At 43.5% G+C, this 15,848-nt stretch overlaps 1 protein-coding gene across 2 annotated transcripts in view; it reads left to right on the plus strand.

The window, feature by feature from the left end:
* The window catches only part of Gpr176 (G protein-coupled receptor 176), a 101,580-nt gene extending 86,750 nt beyond the window's left edge, over positions 1 to 14,830 (plus strand). For both annotated transcript variants that reach the window (XM_038330469.1, XM_038330470.1), the window contains exons 2-3: positions 5,194 to 5,446; positions 11,575 to 14,830. In XM_038330469.1, the coding sequence (XP_038186397.1) occupies positions 5,194 to 5,446; positions 11,575 to 12,697 (1,376 nt within the window). In that variant the 3' untranslated portion in view covers positions 12,698 to 14,830. The remainder of the gene's footprint in view (positions 1 to 5,193; positions 5,447 to 11,574) is intronic.
* Positions 14,831 to 15,848: the final 1,018 nt, after the last annotated feature.

Here is a 15,848-nt window from a genome sequence, read left to right on the forward strand (position 1 = left end):
TCAGATAATCAGGCTTGAGTAGCAAGTTCTTTTCCACTGAGCTATTTCAAGCCCAAATTACAGCTTTTTTGGCTACTTATTTCTTTTATAAATAGCCTAGTCTGTGGTGTTGTCGCTGTCAAACTGCTGCTGCACTCCTTAGAGCCTCGGGAACCTCTATTTAGGTGCACCAGTATGCTTAACCTTCATCATGAAGAAAGAAGAATGTCAGGACAGCTCAGAGAGAGGGAAAGTCAGTGAGTTTATTGATTAAACAAAGACGTTCCAGATGCATGTGCAGAGTGGAGTGTGAGCATTAGGAGAGAAAGGCACCCTCATGGCTCAGAAGTAGCTGTGTGATCTGGAGGCTTTAAAATGCCGGTGGGAGACGTTAGGGAGAGAGTGTGCTGTCCTGCTTGGCCGCAGAGCTCTGTTCTGACGCGGAGACCTTATTTTAGGTACTTTGTGGCAAGCTTGCGGGTGAAGAAGGCAGCACCATTAAAGACAGAAGCATTGAGCAATTAGATCCTTCCTCTTGAAGAGGCTGGGATTAAGAGAGTGCGTTGGCCCTTTTTCCCAATCTCCTTTGTGATGGTTCTCAGAGAAGACAGCACAGTTCAGCTTCTGGTGTTCTGGCCACACTGATGTTCCTGGGTGTCAGGCAGTGGGAGACTGAGCTCAGAACCAGAGAGTGGCAGTGGCAGTGTGTGTGGTGTTCCTTTCTCACCTTCTCTTTCTTTCCCAACTAGCTGGCTTTCCTCAGTGTTCTGCTACAACAGTAGAAAGGACCAGGACAGATTTTAGGATGATTTTTTAAAAAAATTTTATTTATTTATTTATTATATATACAATATTCTGTCTGCATGTATGCCTACAGGCCAGAAGAGGGCACCAGACCTCATTACAGATGGTTGTGAGCCACCATGTGGTTGCTGGGAATTGAACTCAGGACCTTTGGAAGACGAGGCAATGCTCTTAACCACTGAGCCATCTCTCCAGCCCCCTAGGATGATTTTATTTCACTAGGATGCTACAAATCTGGGCAATAAGCATGAAGGCAGCCAGGGATCACATCTTAAATAAAAGACATCATACAACGTTGAAAAGTTTGGGGGTTTGTTTGTTTATCATCAGTGGCAAATGGATTGAACTCAGTGTCATCCCTTTTGTATCCTCTGGCAATATTTTATGCATTTATTTATAAGTAAGTAACCCCAACTTGAAAAAAATAAGTGTTACAAAGAATGCACATAGAATCATACCTTAAAAGGGGGGATGTTTTGGCTTCCTAGTAATAAGGTTAAAAAATGAATAGTGTTTCCTTTTTCCATTTTTATTAAAATTCTTGATTTTTATTTTGTGAGAAAATAAACAAGAGGACTTCCTGCTACTTTTGGGAAGATGATGGATAAAGGTGTTTTAAAAAGATTTTTTAAAAAATAAATTACTAGATATCCTTATAATTGTATTATTATTTATAACATATCCTTGACCAGATGCCATTTTAGCCCCTCCCTGCCCTACGAGCTGTTGAGATGAATGCTGTCTTCCAGGGGGCTATTTCATTTATAGATCATGACCAGACTTTTAAATCCTGCCTGTAAAACCATGTAAGGAAGGATGCTTTGGAAAACCATGTAAGGAAGGATTTGTCCAGACTCTAATTTGTGTGTCATTGAGGAAAGGCCAAGAATGAACTTCCAAATCAGAAGGCCCCTCATACATCGTTATTGTTCAGTTTATCACCTTGGTGACAGGTGGCATCACTATAAGCAATTCTTATCCTGAATAAATGGGAGTGTGTGTGTGTGTGTGTGTGTGTGTAAACACTGCTCATGTTTTCTTTCTGAGTCACCATACTAATACAGAGTTCTGTAGAGAATTCCTGGAAGCAGCTGGACTCTGTACCTAGATACATCAATTGGCTTTTCTACATTGTCTGCAAGATAATAGGCATCAGAACATTGTGTTTGAGAACTTGGCAGTAAGTTCTGTCCATATTCAGGGGACCAACGCAGCTCCTTGGAGTGACCCTTTCTGGAGCTCTGGATCTGCTGTGCCCTCTGTAGCACCATGTCTTTCCCATGGTGCGTGGCTCTGCTGTCAGAATGGCTCATTAGCAGGCATCCTCCGGACTGGTCGTGTCCTTAGGGGGCCAGCCAAGTTACAGATGTGCCTGCTTTCTTAGCAGGCACGGGAAGAATGTGCCGTGTGACACACCTGAAGATGGGCCCTGGGCAGCTTGGTGGGCTTCAGGCTCCAGGTCTAGGAGTCTGAGAGTTGATGGAGCCCACTGTGCTGGGGTATCTTTGCAGTTGAGGGTCCTCAGTCAAAAACAGGCCTGGATTCAGTATGCCATTCTAATTCAGAGTTCAGTTTGGAAATTGATGATGACATACATACCCCTGAAAGGATGGTTTCACTACAAGGAGTTTGATTGCTGTCTCTCCATGTATTTTTATAAATTCATTTATTTAACAATTATTTATATGGTGCCTACTCTTCCTAATATTGAGCTGTGTGTAGACTTGTAGCCAAACAAGAGTGACATGTTTTTTTCCCTGATAAAAAAAAAGAGAGAAACGGGCTGGAGAGATGGCTCAGTGGTTAAGAGCATTGCCTGCTCTTCCAAAGGTCCTGAGTTCAATTCCCAGCAACCACATGGTGGCTCACAACCGTCTGTAATGAGGTCTGGTACCCTCTTCTGGCCTGCAGGCATACACGCAGACAGAATATTGTATACATAATAAATAAATATTTTTTTTAAAAAAGAGAGAAACAAATGGCTAATAATTAGGAACTTACTATAGAGGAACAATAGGGTATTCTAATGAAGTACAGTGGTGGCAGGAACATAAGTGTTTAAAACAGAGAGACAGTCAGGGAAGGCCATGTGGAGGAGACAGTATTTAAACGAAAGCCTGGATTAAAAGGAACCAAACCTATGAGGAAGATGTCAGACAATCCAGGAATGCTGTGCACTGACACCCCCGGGGTTAGGGCGAACCTTGATGCAGTTCAGATGCAGCCAGAGAGCTGGGTCTGCAAACCAGAGATGGAAGGGTATGGGGTTGACAGGCAGACACCAGATTATATTCACAGGCCTTGGAGGCTGACGGACTGAGAAAGGGCTACACTGTCAGGCTTAATTGTAATGAGGAGTCTGGGTTGAGAGGAAAAGACTTCTTTGGAACATGAATCTGGGGACCTTCAGCATTGTTATGGAAAGCCACAGAAACAGGTAGTCTAACCAGGAAGAGATTGTAGAGACACCAGAGTCCCTGAAAAAGACCAGAGACTTATGGAAGTGGGAGGTGCTGTGGGATATTTGTACACTGTATGAAGATATAGTGCTGTGATTGGTGTAATAAGAAGCTGAACAGCCAATAGCTCGGCAGGAGGTTATAGGTGGGATTTCCTGGAGAGAAAGGAAGAGGAGGAGAAATCTAGGCATACAGGAGATTCCAGGAGATGTGGAGAGGAAACAGGAGGAACAAGATGGATGAGAGGTAACACCACGTGGTAGAACATAGATTAATATAAACGGGTTAATTTAAGTTACAAGAGCTAGTGAGACAAACCTAAGCTATAGGTCAAGCTTTCCTGATAGACTTTAATAAGAAGTCTCATTGTCATTATTTGGAAGCTGGCTGGCAGGACAGAAGAAGATTCGTTGCAGGGAGAGTGGGAGACACACCAGAAGCAGGGAGGCCTGTGGAAGCCAGGGAGGGGAACTGGCAAAGAGAGATGGTTGATGAAGTCATTGTTGCTGCAAAATTCAGAATTTCACTGGCTAGTGTGTGGGTCACTAGTTACATGTGCTGCTTAATTAGTTAGTTAGGTTTTTTTGTTTTGTTTTTTTGCCAACTTGACCCAAATAAGGGTCATCTGGGAAAAGATAGCCTTAACTGAGAAAATGCCTCCATCAGATTGGCCTGCCGCAAGTCTGTGGGACATTTTCTTGATTAGTGATTGATGAGAGAGTGCCCACTCACTGTGGGTGGTGCCACCGCTTGGTAGATGGGGCTGGGAACATGAAAGATAGATTTAACTTGAGCCTGGAGAGCAAGCCAGTAAGCAGCCTTCCTCCATAGTTCCTGCCTCAGCTCCCTGATGTCAGTCAGATTCCTGCTTTGAGCTCTTGCTCTAGTTCCCTCATGAGATACCGTGATGTGGAAAAGTAAGTCAAATGAGCTATTTCCTTCCTAAGTTGTTTTTTTTGGGGGGGGGGGCAGTTCAAGACAGGGTTTCTTTGTGTAACAGTTCTTGCTTTCCTGTAACTAGCTTTGTAGACCAGGCTAGCCTCAAACTCATAGAGATCTGCCTCCAAGTGATGGTATTGAAGGTGCGTACCACCACTGCCCAGCTCCCAAGTTGTTTTTGATCATGGTGTTTATCACAGCCATAGAAAGCAAACTAATTCACTGCTTGTGGCCTCTAAGTACTTGAAATGTGACCACTTCAAACAGAGAGGCTCTGGAAATGTAAAATAAAATGTACATGGATTTTGAAGATAGCACAAGAGCAAAAATGGAAAACTATCTCATCGATAATTTATCAGTAATGTTATGTTGTAATCACAATGTTGGGATTAATTGGGTTAAATAAATATATCATTAAAATTTACTTGCTTCCTTTTACTCTGTGAAATACTAGCTGTAAATTCTGTGTGTGGCTTGCACTGTGCTTCTGTTGGATGCTCTACAACCTGGAAGTCATTAGCAAACTTAAGAAAGCAGACTGGTGCTCAGGGACTCAGGTGGTGGATGCAGAAAGCCCTGGGTTTCCTCACCAGCACTCTGTGAACTGGACATGGTGAATAGAAGTTCATCCCTGACTACATAGCTAGTTCAAGGCCACCATGGGCTATATGAAACCTTGTCTTAAAAGAAATAAAAAAAAATAGAGTGCCTGAGATAAATGCCTAGCTGATTGTTTATACTGACAATAAGACTGAACCATCATTGCAGGATATCTTTTGCCTTGAATTAAAAAAATCAAAGTAGTACTAAAATTCCATGTAGAATTTTTGGTATGGATGTACTCTAGCAATTTTACAAGAATTGACAGTGTAATATCCTTGAAATAAATGCTTAACATATCAAAATATTTAACCCGTGTTCTCTCTTTCCTTCTTTCTTGTTGTTTTTCCTCTTGTTTTAAACCCTTAATTCACTTTCATTTCTTTCTTTCTTTTTTTACATATCCGGCCAGGAAACTTCATGGTGTTATGGTCAACTTGCCGCACAACCGTGTTCAAATCTGTCACCAACAGGTTCATTAAAAACCTGGCCTGCTCTGGGATTTGTGCTAGCCTGGTCTGCGTGCCCTTCGACATCATCCTTAGCGCCAGCCCTCAGTGCTGCTGGTGGATCTACACTATGTTCTTCTGCAAGGTTGTCAAATTCCTGCACAAAGTCTTCTGCTCTGTGACCATTCTCAGTTTCCCTGCCATTGCCCTGGACAGGTAGTTTAATTTTTTTTACTTCCATTCGTGTGTGTGTGTGTGTGTGTGTGTGTGTGCCTGCAGTTGCCTCTGGAGGTCTGAAGAGGGCGGTAGATTTTTATCTCCTGGAGCCGGAGTTACAAGGCATTTGTGAGGTGCTCAATGTGGGTTGTGGAAACCAAACTTGGGTCTCCCACATGAGCAGCATCCTCTTAAACACTTAGCCATTTCTCCAGCCCTGAGTTCCTGTTTGTTTTTAATGCACTGAAAGATGAGCATCATGGAGTGAATGATGAGTTGATATATTTCATACACTGGTTTCTTTTTTAGTTTGCTTGTGGCCATAAGAAAGAGAATGCATATTCAAAATGGTCTCTTACAAAAGGATTAGCTGAACATCCGTGGAACAAACATCTTCACAAAAGACCCAGGGGTCAGATTTTTATCACCAGGATGCTACTGGCTCATGGTGCTGTTCTATTCTGGCTGGAATTGGTATTCGCATCGCAATCTGAAGTAGCTCACCCATCTGATTAACTCTGTAATTAGGGCTCTTTGATGCAGGATGTAAGCATTTCTGGGAGGAAAGGGGAGTGATTCAGTGGTTACCTAACGAAGGTTACACGGCTCTGATGACACCAGAATTCCTCTGGAGGAATCTGTTCTGGGGCTTCATGCCACCCTGTTGGTTACTTTCTCATTCATCCTCTTATTTAATGGGTGATTGGGAATGAATCAAATGCCTTAGTTCCTGCCATCATCCTGACTTGGACTGCAGAGCACTTGCCTCAGTTTGCCTTCTGATGGGGGCGCTAACGCTCTCATTTTCTCTTGGGCCATCTGTGGCACACAGGTGTCTTTCTGTAATCCCATTTTGCCCCAGTGTAGTCTTTTTTTTTTTTAAAGATGGTTTTTCTTTGTGTTGTCTAGCTAGTTTCAAATTCCTGGGCTCAAGAGATCCTCCTGCTTTACCCTTTCCACTAGCTGGGCTGACAGGTGCCTGCCATCATCCCTGGCCTTAGTGAAGTCTTAAGTCTTCACTTTGACATTATGGACTCTTTTTCCTGAAAGGTGTGTGTGGGATTTTTTTTTTTTTTTTTTTTTTTTTTTTTTTTTTTTTTTTTTTTTTTTTAGCTTTGAGGTATAGTTTACATGTTATAGAAAAGGATCACCTGTTTTAGGGGTTCAAGTCAATGAGGTTTAGTATATTTTTGTATTGTGTCTGGGCTACAGTGCCAGATTTTCCCTAGCCTTCCCAAGAGAAGAAGCCTCCTGCTGATGGATACTCACGCTGTTCCCACCATTATACCCCAGGCAGCCCCTAATCTGCTTCCTGGTGCTGGGTTTGCCTTTGTGAAGCAGTCTGTGTGAGTGGAATCACACAACACGTGTTATTTTGTTCTTAGCTTCTTTCACTTAGCATGTCAGAGCATGTGCCAGCATCCCACCAGATTTTTATGGCTACATAAAAGTCGATGGTGGGGTCTACCGTAGTTTGGTTGTTCATTTACCAATCGGTGGTTATTTGGGTTGTCTCCGCTTTTTGGTTGCTATGAATGCTGAGAGTTTTGTTTTATTTTAAGATTTAAAAATTTTATTTTATGTGTATGTGTGTTTTGTCTGCATGTATGTATGTATGTGTTTGTATGTGGGTGTCTGGTGCCTCCAGAAGCCAGGAGAGGGCATTAGATCCCCTGGAACAGGAATTACAGTCTCTTGTGAGCTGCTGTATGGGTGCTGGGAACTGAACTTGAGTCCTCTGGAAGAGCAGTCAATGCTTATAACCTCTGAGCCATCTCCCAGATTAACATGGAAGGTTTTTAAAGTATAAGATTCAATGAGAGTGGGAATATGTCGTTACAACATCTTGTTGTTATACCACAAATCAGCACAATAGTTCCTATTTGTTATGTCTAAGATCTTGTTCTTAGACAAGGAAATATGCAAATAATAAAAAATCCTTTTTTTCCTTCCAGCTGATAAACCATTGCATTTTTAAAACCATCACTCATACAAAAAAAGTAAACAAATGCTTTAGCAGAAAAACCAAGTTGATAAATTCCTATTTTATTATTCAAAGGTACAAATTACTTGCAGGCATCATTAAGGTGCACTTGAAATAGGGAAGTAGATCTTTTCGCTTCCTTGCATCTATTTGTTTTATGACACTAAGTCGGCAAGTTAATTGGGAGGCCGTCTATTCTTCCTGCATCCTCTTCCTAGTGCTGTACACACTAAGGACATTATTTATAATACACTGTGTGCATATCTTACAGTTCATTTCCCAACGTGTAATGGAATGGAAAACTGATAGATACCGGATTGTGTTTCATGGCAGTGAGGAAGTAGCAGCCAGAGCCAGGACATTTCTAGGCATGTTTTTACGAGTGAGAGTGGTACCATCAGATGTCTATAGAGTTGTGATCAGAAAAAATTATCTGTATTCAGAGCCAAAGCATTTTGAGAGCATGCATGTTTCATGCACAATCTTTTCTTTTCTTCCCTGGGGGAGAAATAAATAGGACCTACTTCACAGTGCCCCACCCCTCTGTGATCATCCATGGCCCACGTGGTACTTGTATCATGCCTCTCTCTGCCTCAGAACACCGTCAGACTCCACAACAGTTTCCTAGGTAACCCTAGGAGCTCTACGCCAAGTACTTACTCTGGTAGAGCCATCACCCTCTAGATGTAATTGTTCATGTATTCTCCTAGAGTGCAGCAATGATCCTGCGTATCTGCTCGTGTTTGTGACCCAGTCTGGCACAGGGGTGCTCACAACATTGATTGTCGTTCATTCTCACCTGTCCCCGTGAGTGAGGGACTGCCATCAGGGTAGGAAGACCAGCTCTAGTGATGGCTGACAGCAGAGCTGTGGGCCAAGCTAATATGAAGAATCTCAGCATCTCTCTGATGGCTGAGGGTATGGTTGTGGGGTCTGAGCAACTTCAATTCTCCCAGGTCACTGATTGTTGTAGGAGAATGCTTGTTCATTTCCCGGCCACCTTGAAATAGTCACTCAGAAACTATATTATTTAAACCACTGGTTGGCCAATCACTTAAGAATATTGCTAAACTAGCTCGTATGTCTTTGGTTTACCCATTTCTATTATTTCATATTTTACCATGAGGTTTGTGGCCTACCAGTAAGGTTACAGCTAACAGCTCACATCTTTCTCCTCTGGAGCTACATGGCATCTCCTGACTCTGCCTTCTTTCTCCCAGCATTCAGTTTAGTTTTCTTTGCCTAGCTCCACTCTGCCCTATCACAGGCCAATGCAGATTTTTTATTCACTAAACAAAAAGAGCAACATATATACAGAAGGACTTTCTACATCATCTCTCCTTTTCTATCTAAATAAGAAGGAAGGTTTTAACTTCAACATAATAAAATTACATATAACAAAACAGGCATCAAGCAAGAATCACAGTTACAATATTTCTATCTACTTTATATTTCATCATAACTAAGGAAAACTATAACTATTCTTCAACTCCATCAAAGATTCCAGAAGGATATAATATTACCTAAGTAAACAGGAAGTGCATTGTAAGCAACTTCCAAAATTCTAGAATTGACAGAGACATCTCGCTGTCTGGACAGTTACCCAAAGTTTTTCTGTATTGTTGGGGCATCCATCTTCAGCCTACAGGCCAATAATATCCAGCAGACTTTTCCATGAAGCAAGAATTTTCAAAGACAGTTCTGTCTATATTGGCAGTTTGTCAGTCACTTTCTTCTGTGTCCTACAGAAAGTCTCGCAGACTCTTTATTGAAGCAGGAACCCCAAAGGTTCCTTTAGCAGTCATTTTTCTGTGGTTCCTGCAAGTCTAGTCAAGCAGTTCAGGCAAAAGCAGTTTCTTGCCCAAATGGCTAACAAACTCCATGAGGATCCTCTTTGATGCCCATCATCCTCTTGAAGTAATTGGTGTTGCCAGGAGCAGATGTGTCTCATTTTCATGAAAAGTCCTAAGTTATTAAAACATTTTAAATGCCATATTCTGATGGTCTCTGAAAGATTTGAAAAATACCTAACTGAAATATATGTCTACATATCTAGAAAACCTAACTAACATGACTACAAGCTTGACTATTATAGGTGATTATCGATTAACCTATATTTCTTAATTATACATTACATTTTTAAATGAACTGCACAAACACAATACCTTAATCAAGAGCAGAAACATACATCTAACAAAACTGACCTAAAATTTGAATCAATAGACCAAGATCCATACCAATGCAAATTATTCATGTCTATATCATATCCCCCTTCAGATGTAAACAAACATTTATAAACAATCATTTAGGGAATCTTGGTGTAGTTTTCTCTAAACTGCTTCCTGTTTTTTGTTGGGCGAAGTAATTTTTTGGGGGGTGTTCATGGTGACTTTTTGGGGGGTCTTGGTCCATAAAACCACATTAGTCTGGAATTAATCCACAGGTTCTCATCTTCTGTGGAAACAAAAGCAGAACCTTTTTTCCAAAGCAACAAATTCTGAGACCCAAATCTTGAAGTCAAGATACCTTTAAAACATATATGCTAGTTTAGCTTAGCAGGTTATACAATGAAATGTCTCTCTGTACTTAGCTCCTTCACAGTCAAATAACTTAAAGAAAACACAATAATATACCCAACCAGATTATCTGTGTATATTACATCTTTCTGTGGCTTATTTTTCTTTGATCCTTTTAATCTATGACTGTCTGTATGCTCTCTTTAAAGACTTTGTTTTATTTTTTAAATGATTTACTTCTTTTTGTAATTCTTTATACTCTTTTTCTTTTCTCTTCCAAGCCTACGCACATTTATCCAACACTGTGACCCATTTGGAGGTCTTTTATATCTGAATCTATCTTTATTGTGTATCTGTAATTGTTTTCTGAGCAGAAGAGCCTTTTTATCTTTTATGCTAAGCATCTGTGGCTAGGGTCAACACGGCCCTGCCTGCTTGCTCTGCTGCCTCTGAGAGCCATGCACATTGCCCTATTTTTAAACACACAGTGGGTCTGTGTTGCCATTAAGCCAGTGTAGCACTCTGCTCACAAACCCCATTTAAATGTTCAGCCTCCTGAAAGAGCCAGAGTTTGTGCTGGCAGCATGGCTCAGGAAGCTGCAGTTTTGAAACTGTGGGTTTTTTCTTTTTTCTTTTTCTTTTTCTTTTTTTGTTGTTGTTTTGCTACTGCTGAATCAGGAAAGACCTCTCTTAAGAGAGCTGCAGCACGCCACCAGTAGCTAGCAAAATGCCGGCTACCAAGAAGCCGTGCTTAACTCTGTTCTTTCGTGACTAGAATTACTTTTTAAGCTTTCTCAGGTTTTAAGTGGATTTAGTTGGCCACATGGTGTGCCGAAGCAACACATATACAGGAGGACTTCCTACATCACTGATGGTATGAAAGCAAGGTGCATTTGGAATTGTTCTATGGTAGTTACGGAATGATGAAAGTGTAACTTGGAAGGGTGGAAATCCTCATCTGAATTTTGACAACAAATTAATTTGAGACCTGCTGGCTGCTCTTAGAGTTACAATAACTGACTACTGGGCAGGCACAATGTGATTGGCTGGATTTGATTACACTCTGTCATTCACTTGGGTGTCTTCTGCCATGAGCAGCCTTAGAAGCCAATTGTCTGCAGTGTGTGGGCTGGAGTATAAGTCTGCTTTCCACATGTATGTAGACAAATTTGTCATTAGCTTTAAAATTTTCTCAGAGGCTTCTCAGAGTAAACTATGTACAAGTCGCCCCTTAGAAAGCAGCCACCCTCACACAGGAGCCTGAGAGATCTATGTCCTTTATGTTGAAGGCACTCAAGATCCTAGTCCTGATGGCAGTAATTCTTAGGGTAGTTATGCACTGTATGTATTTGCTTGTTTTCCTGATAGAGTCTTAAGAATCACATGAAAATAAGGATTTTCTCTGTGTTTTCAGAAAGTTCTTGTTCTTGTTTTGCTTTTCTGGATTATTGGTCTCCCAATTGTATTCCAGAGTCCTCACGACTTAAGGTCTGGCTTCCTGGATTCTTCAAATGATTCTACCTGTCTCAGTTTTTGTCCCCTTCTACCTACTTCTGGTAGTTTAGGTCACCCTAATTTCAAGAGTATTTTTTTTCCTGTGAAATGAACTGTGCTTTTATGTCATGCAGGTACTATTCAGTCCTCTATCCTCTGGAGAGAAAAATATCTGATGCCAGGTCTCGGGAACTGGTGATGTACATCTGGGCGCATGCAGTGGTGGCCAGTGTCCCTGTGTTTGCTGTGACCAATGTAGCCGACATCTATGCCATGTCCACCTGCACGGAAGTCTGGAGCAACTCCTTGGGCCACCTGGTGTATGTTCTGCTCTACAACGTCACCACGGTCATTGTGCCTGTGGCTGTGGTATTCCTCTTCCTAATCCTGATCCGGAGGGCCCTGAGTGCTAGCCAGAAGAAGAAAGTCATCATTGCCGCCCTGCGGACCCCACAGAACACCATCTCCATCCCCTATGCGTCCCAACGGGAGGCTGAGCTACATGCCACCCTGCTCTCCATGGTGACAGTCTTCATCCTCTGCAGCGTACCCTATGCCACTCTGGTTGTCTACCAGACTGTGCTCAATGTCCCTAACACTTCCGTCTTCTTGCTCCTCACTGCCATTTGGCTGCCCAAAGTCTCCCTGTTGGCCAACCCTGTGCTCTTCCTAACGGTGAACAAATCAGTACGGAAGTGCTTGGTTGGGACCCTGGTGCAGCTGCACCACCGGTACAGTCGCCGCAATGTGGTTAGCACTGGGGGTGGGGTGGCTGAGGCCAGCCTGGAGCCGAGCATGCGCTCTGGGAGCCAGCTCTTGGAGATGTTTCACATTGGGCAGCAGCAGATCTTTAAGCCCTCTGAGGATGAGGAGGAGAGTGAGGCCAAGTATCTTGGCTCAGTGGATTTACAGGCCAAGGAGGGACTCACCTCCTGTTCAGAGGGAGAGCAGGAGCCACAGCCTGCAGCCTCTGTAACGCCTCCAGGCACAGTGGACTCTGTATCTCAGGAGGCCCCAGTAGCCCCTGTGGAACATGGGGTATTCCCTGATAAATATTCTCTGCAGTTTGGCTTTGGGCCTTTCGAGTTGCCCCCTCAGTGGCTCTCTGAGACCCGACACAGCAAGAAGAGGCTGCTTCCACCCCTGGGCAACACCCCAGAAGAGCTGATCCAGACAAAGGTGCCCAAAGTAGGCAGGGTGGAGCGGAAGATGAGCAGAAACAATAAAGTTAGCATTTTTCCAAAGGTAGACTCCTAGCAAGGATTGTAAGTGCCTGGGAACCACGGGGAGCTCTTATGTCCCTGCCCTCCCTTCACTCTGGCTGCAAGCCACTCTGGGGTGATTCCTCCTGTATGGGGCAAAAGGGAAGTTTACATAAAATCCAGTGTCCTCTTTGTTGAGGGAGTATATATACACCCATCTATCTTAGTGATCTGCGTCCTTAGTCAATCAAACCCATTGTAAGCTGGGTAATATGGAACAGGTCTGAGGGTCCTTCATCCATATTTTCTGGGGGACTCCTCCTTTCCCTGTGCATAGCAGAGAACCTAAGGGAAGCAGGTACTCTGAGGAGGCCAAGATAATTATGGGCTGCATTAGCCACAAAGGTGAAGTTGATTCTTTTTATTTTGTTTTATTTTTTTATTTTGAGACTGGGCTTTTCTGTGTATCACTAGCTGGCCTGGAACTCACTATATAGACCAGGCTGGCCTCGAACTCAGAGATCCTCCTGCTTCTGCCTCCTGAGTGCTGGGATTAAAAGTCTGGTCCACCATGTCCAGTGAAGAAGCCTGTGTGGGTAACTAAATAGGAATAACAAATAGGAAAGGCTTCTGTTCTGCGAGGCCAGAGCCACGGTGCCCAGGGGTGTTCCTGAGTCAGTCATCTGACTCCTGTGTCCCCAGAGCTTTCATCCGGGTTTCTGGGTCATAAAGGGGGGGATGGCTGGTTCCACCTTATGACAGACATGGCAATGTCTGAGAGAGGCTGTTTGTCCTTGATTATCTTTGCTCCCTGTGGGCATCACCAAGGTCTCCAGCAAGTGTACCTGCTTCCACCAGTCACCAGCAGCGCTGGCTAGAAAACACTGCCAACCCTTCGCTGCGGCTTTTGCTTTAGTCTGTATTGGATCAACAACCTGGAGGGAAGACTTGCGCTGGGGAAGACAGGCTGAGAAATGCCCATGAGGCATACGCTTCTTTTCTTCCACACCATCTAGTACAAAAGACCAGAGTCAGGATAATGGGATATCCAGCTGGCTGCAAGGGCGAAGTAACATAGGCAGATGTTTGGAACTAAAAGGTGCTGAAGAAATGCAGGTGACAGGTACTGGCTTCTCTGGTACCCTTAAGGTAAAAATACTCGATTAGGACTTGCTAGTCTGACACAGAGAATAGGCCAACCCTCCAGTCTCGTTATCAGTGTGTTGTATGACTCTGGTCTCCACAGAAGATAAACAGAGCAGGGAGAAATAATAATTGCGAAATGCTAAAGCAATGCTTGCCCTGGTTGATCACTTCACCGCCTGCCTCCCAGTGGTTTCGTATGAACCGCGGTGGGAAGGAAGGAGGGCTCTTCTCAGCAGCTCGGTGACCTGGTTCTCATGTGTCATCCACCGTGGGACTGATCTCCCGGGCTGAATTCAGACCCAACCCTTCCCCCTGACATCCAGTGGGTGTCTCTGCCTTCTGCTAGGATGCTTTGCTCTTGTTCATGGTCCTTGGTGGAGTCAGTAGGGTGCCTCGAGTATCTACTCACTGGAGACTTCTACATCTCAAAGGCAGTGGTCCTAGCAAAGTCTGTTTTAGCCATGCTGGCCCTTGTCCCTTAGGAGGAAGCTCAGTCCATGTGTAGGGAGTCTCCGTTTCTTCTGTGTGATGTCCTCTGCTTCCTGAGTGTGAACCCAAATCCCTTCTCCTTGGAGAGGGAAGGCCTTCCCCATCTCCCCATCTGTGTTTGTCACCCCACAGACTTGTTTGCTCACAGCAGAAACAGGGGACTGGCACCCCTCTTGAGGCTCTGCTGCCCCCTGGGCCCTGTGTGCATGCCACCCGTCGCTCTTGGCCCTGATACGTGTTAATACTGTGGCCCTTAGCTCATATGTCGAAGCCTTCTTAATTGTTTCAGCTTTTCCGAAGGGGAAAAAGAATCTGTCAGAAAATTCTCTGTACCCGAGAAGAAGCTGTCAAATGTACTCCTCACGTTGGTGCCATCCTGACAATACGTATGTACGACTTAATCCGCTCGCAGCAGCAGAGTTTGGTTGGCAGTTTCTTGTGTGTGTTTGAAAGGGAAGGCTGATGTTTAATAGGTTGTCACCAAGTGTGTTTCTATACTCTGTGAAGAATAACATTTTAATAAAAATTGAAAAGTTTTTTTTCTGAGCTCTAATGATTGTTTGAGCTGCTTTTCCTCCCTGAATGTCTCTTTAAACACAGTCTCAGATGAAAGAGATCAGTTTGTCTCCCAGGAATACCATCACGGCACCGTAGAAGCATCTCCTATGTTGTTGTTGAATGAATGGAAATTCATTCCCCAGGAGGAACCACGACATTTGAATGAATGTCACGAAGATGGATTCCGAGCCGAGCCCATGAGTGGGCTCTGCAGACTGCCCGCGGAGCTCGGCAGTTGTAGATGAAGTCTCATCAGTTCTCCTGCCAGTCTTTGGTAGGTGAGGAAACTGCCATGTGCCTCAGTTTCCTTTCTCTGATGTGGGATGATAATTGTGACATAAGCTTATTGTTCTGACTCATACATTTCATCTCTGCTCAGATTTTAACTGTGTCTGCGGTCAGCCTTGTTGGCTGCATCCACTCTCTGCCCTCCACGTAGCAAAGGTCTACTTTCTCTGCTTTCTGCCGTGGGAAAAGTTATTCCTTCTGGGAGTAATATTTACCTTAGGGACATGAAAACCAGTAAAAAAAAAAATGCCCTTGCTCCATGCCCTTCTGCTTGATAATTACAAAAGATAAAAATGCCCAGTTCTTAGAAGGTTAAATAGAATTGAATGCCCACCGTCACTCTGGCGCTTAATTAATGCATCCCGAAATTGGCTCTTACTCTTTTTTATCTTGATTTTTTTCCAGCCTCATTTATTCTCTGAAGGATCACTCCTAAATTTTACCTGTACAAACCTTTGCCTCAATGTGTTCAGGAAAATGCGAGGTATACTAGCAAAAGTTTGTCAGTAGGCATGAGGGTTAAATGGTGCGACTCGGCACAGTATGGTCCAGAATGGAGCTATGTCAGTGTTGGGCCCTGGGCAGTGTGCTTTTAAGAAGCGATCAGGGAGTTTATTTAGAATGTTATTCAGAGAATCCCATTAGCTGGTGCTTTCCCAAGTTACTCTAACAATAATCACAATGCTGATACTTCGGGCAGTTCATATGCAAAGGACTATTTCAGT

Source organism: Arvicola amphibius, chromosome 5, assembly GCF_903992535.2.
Source record: "Arvicola amphibius chromosome 5, mArvAmp1.2, whole genome shotgun sequence".
NCBI classification, from domain to species: Eukaryota; Metazoa; Chordata; class Mammalia; order Rodentia; family Cricetidae; genus Arvicola; species Arvicola amphibius.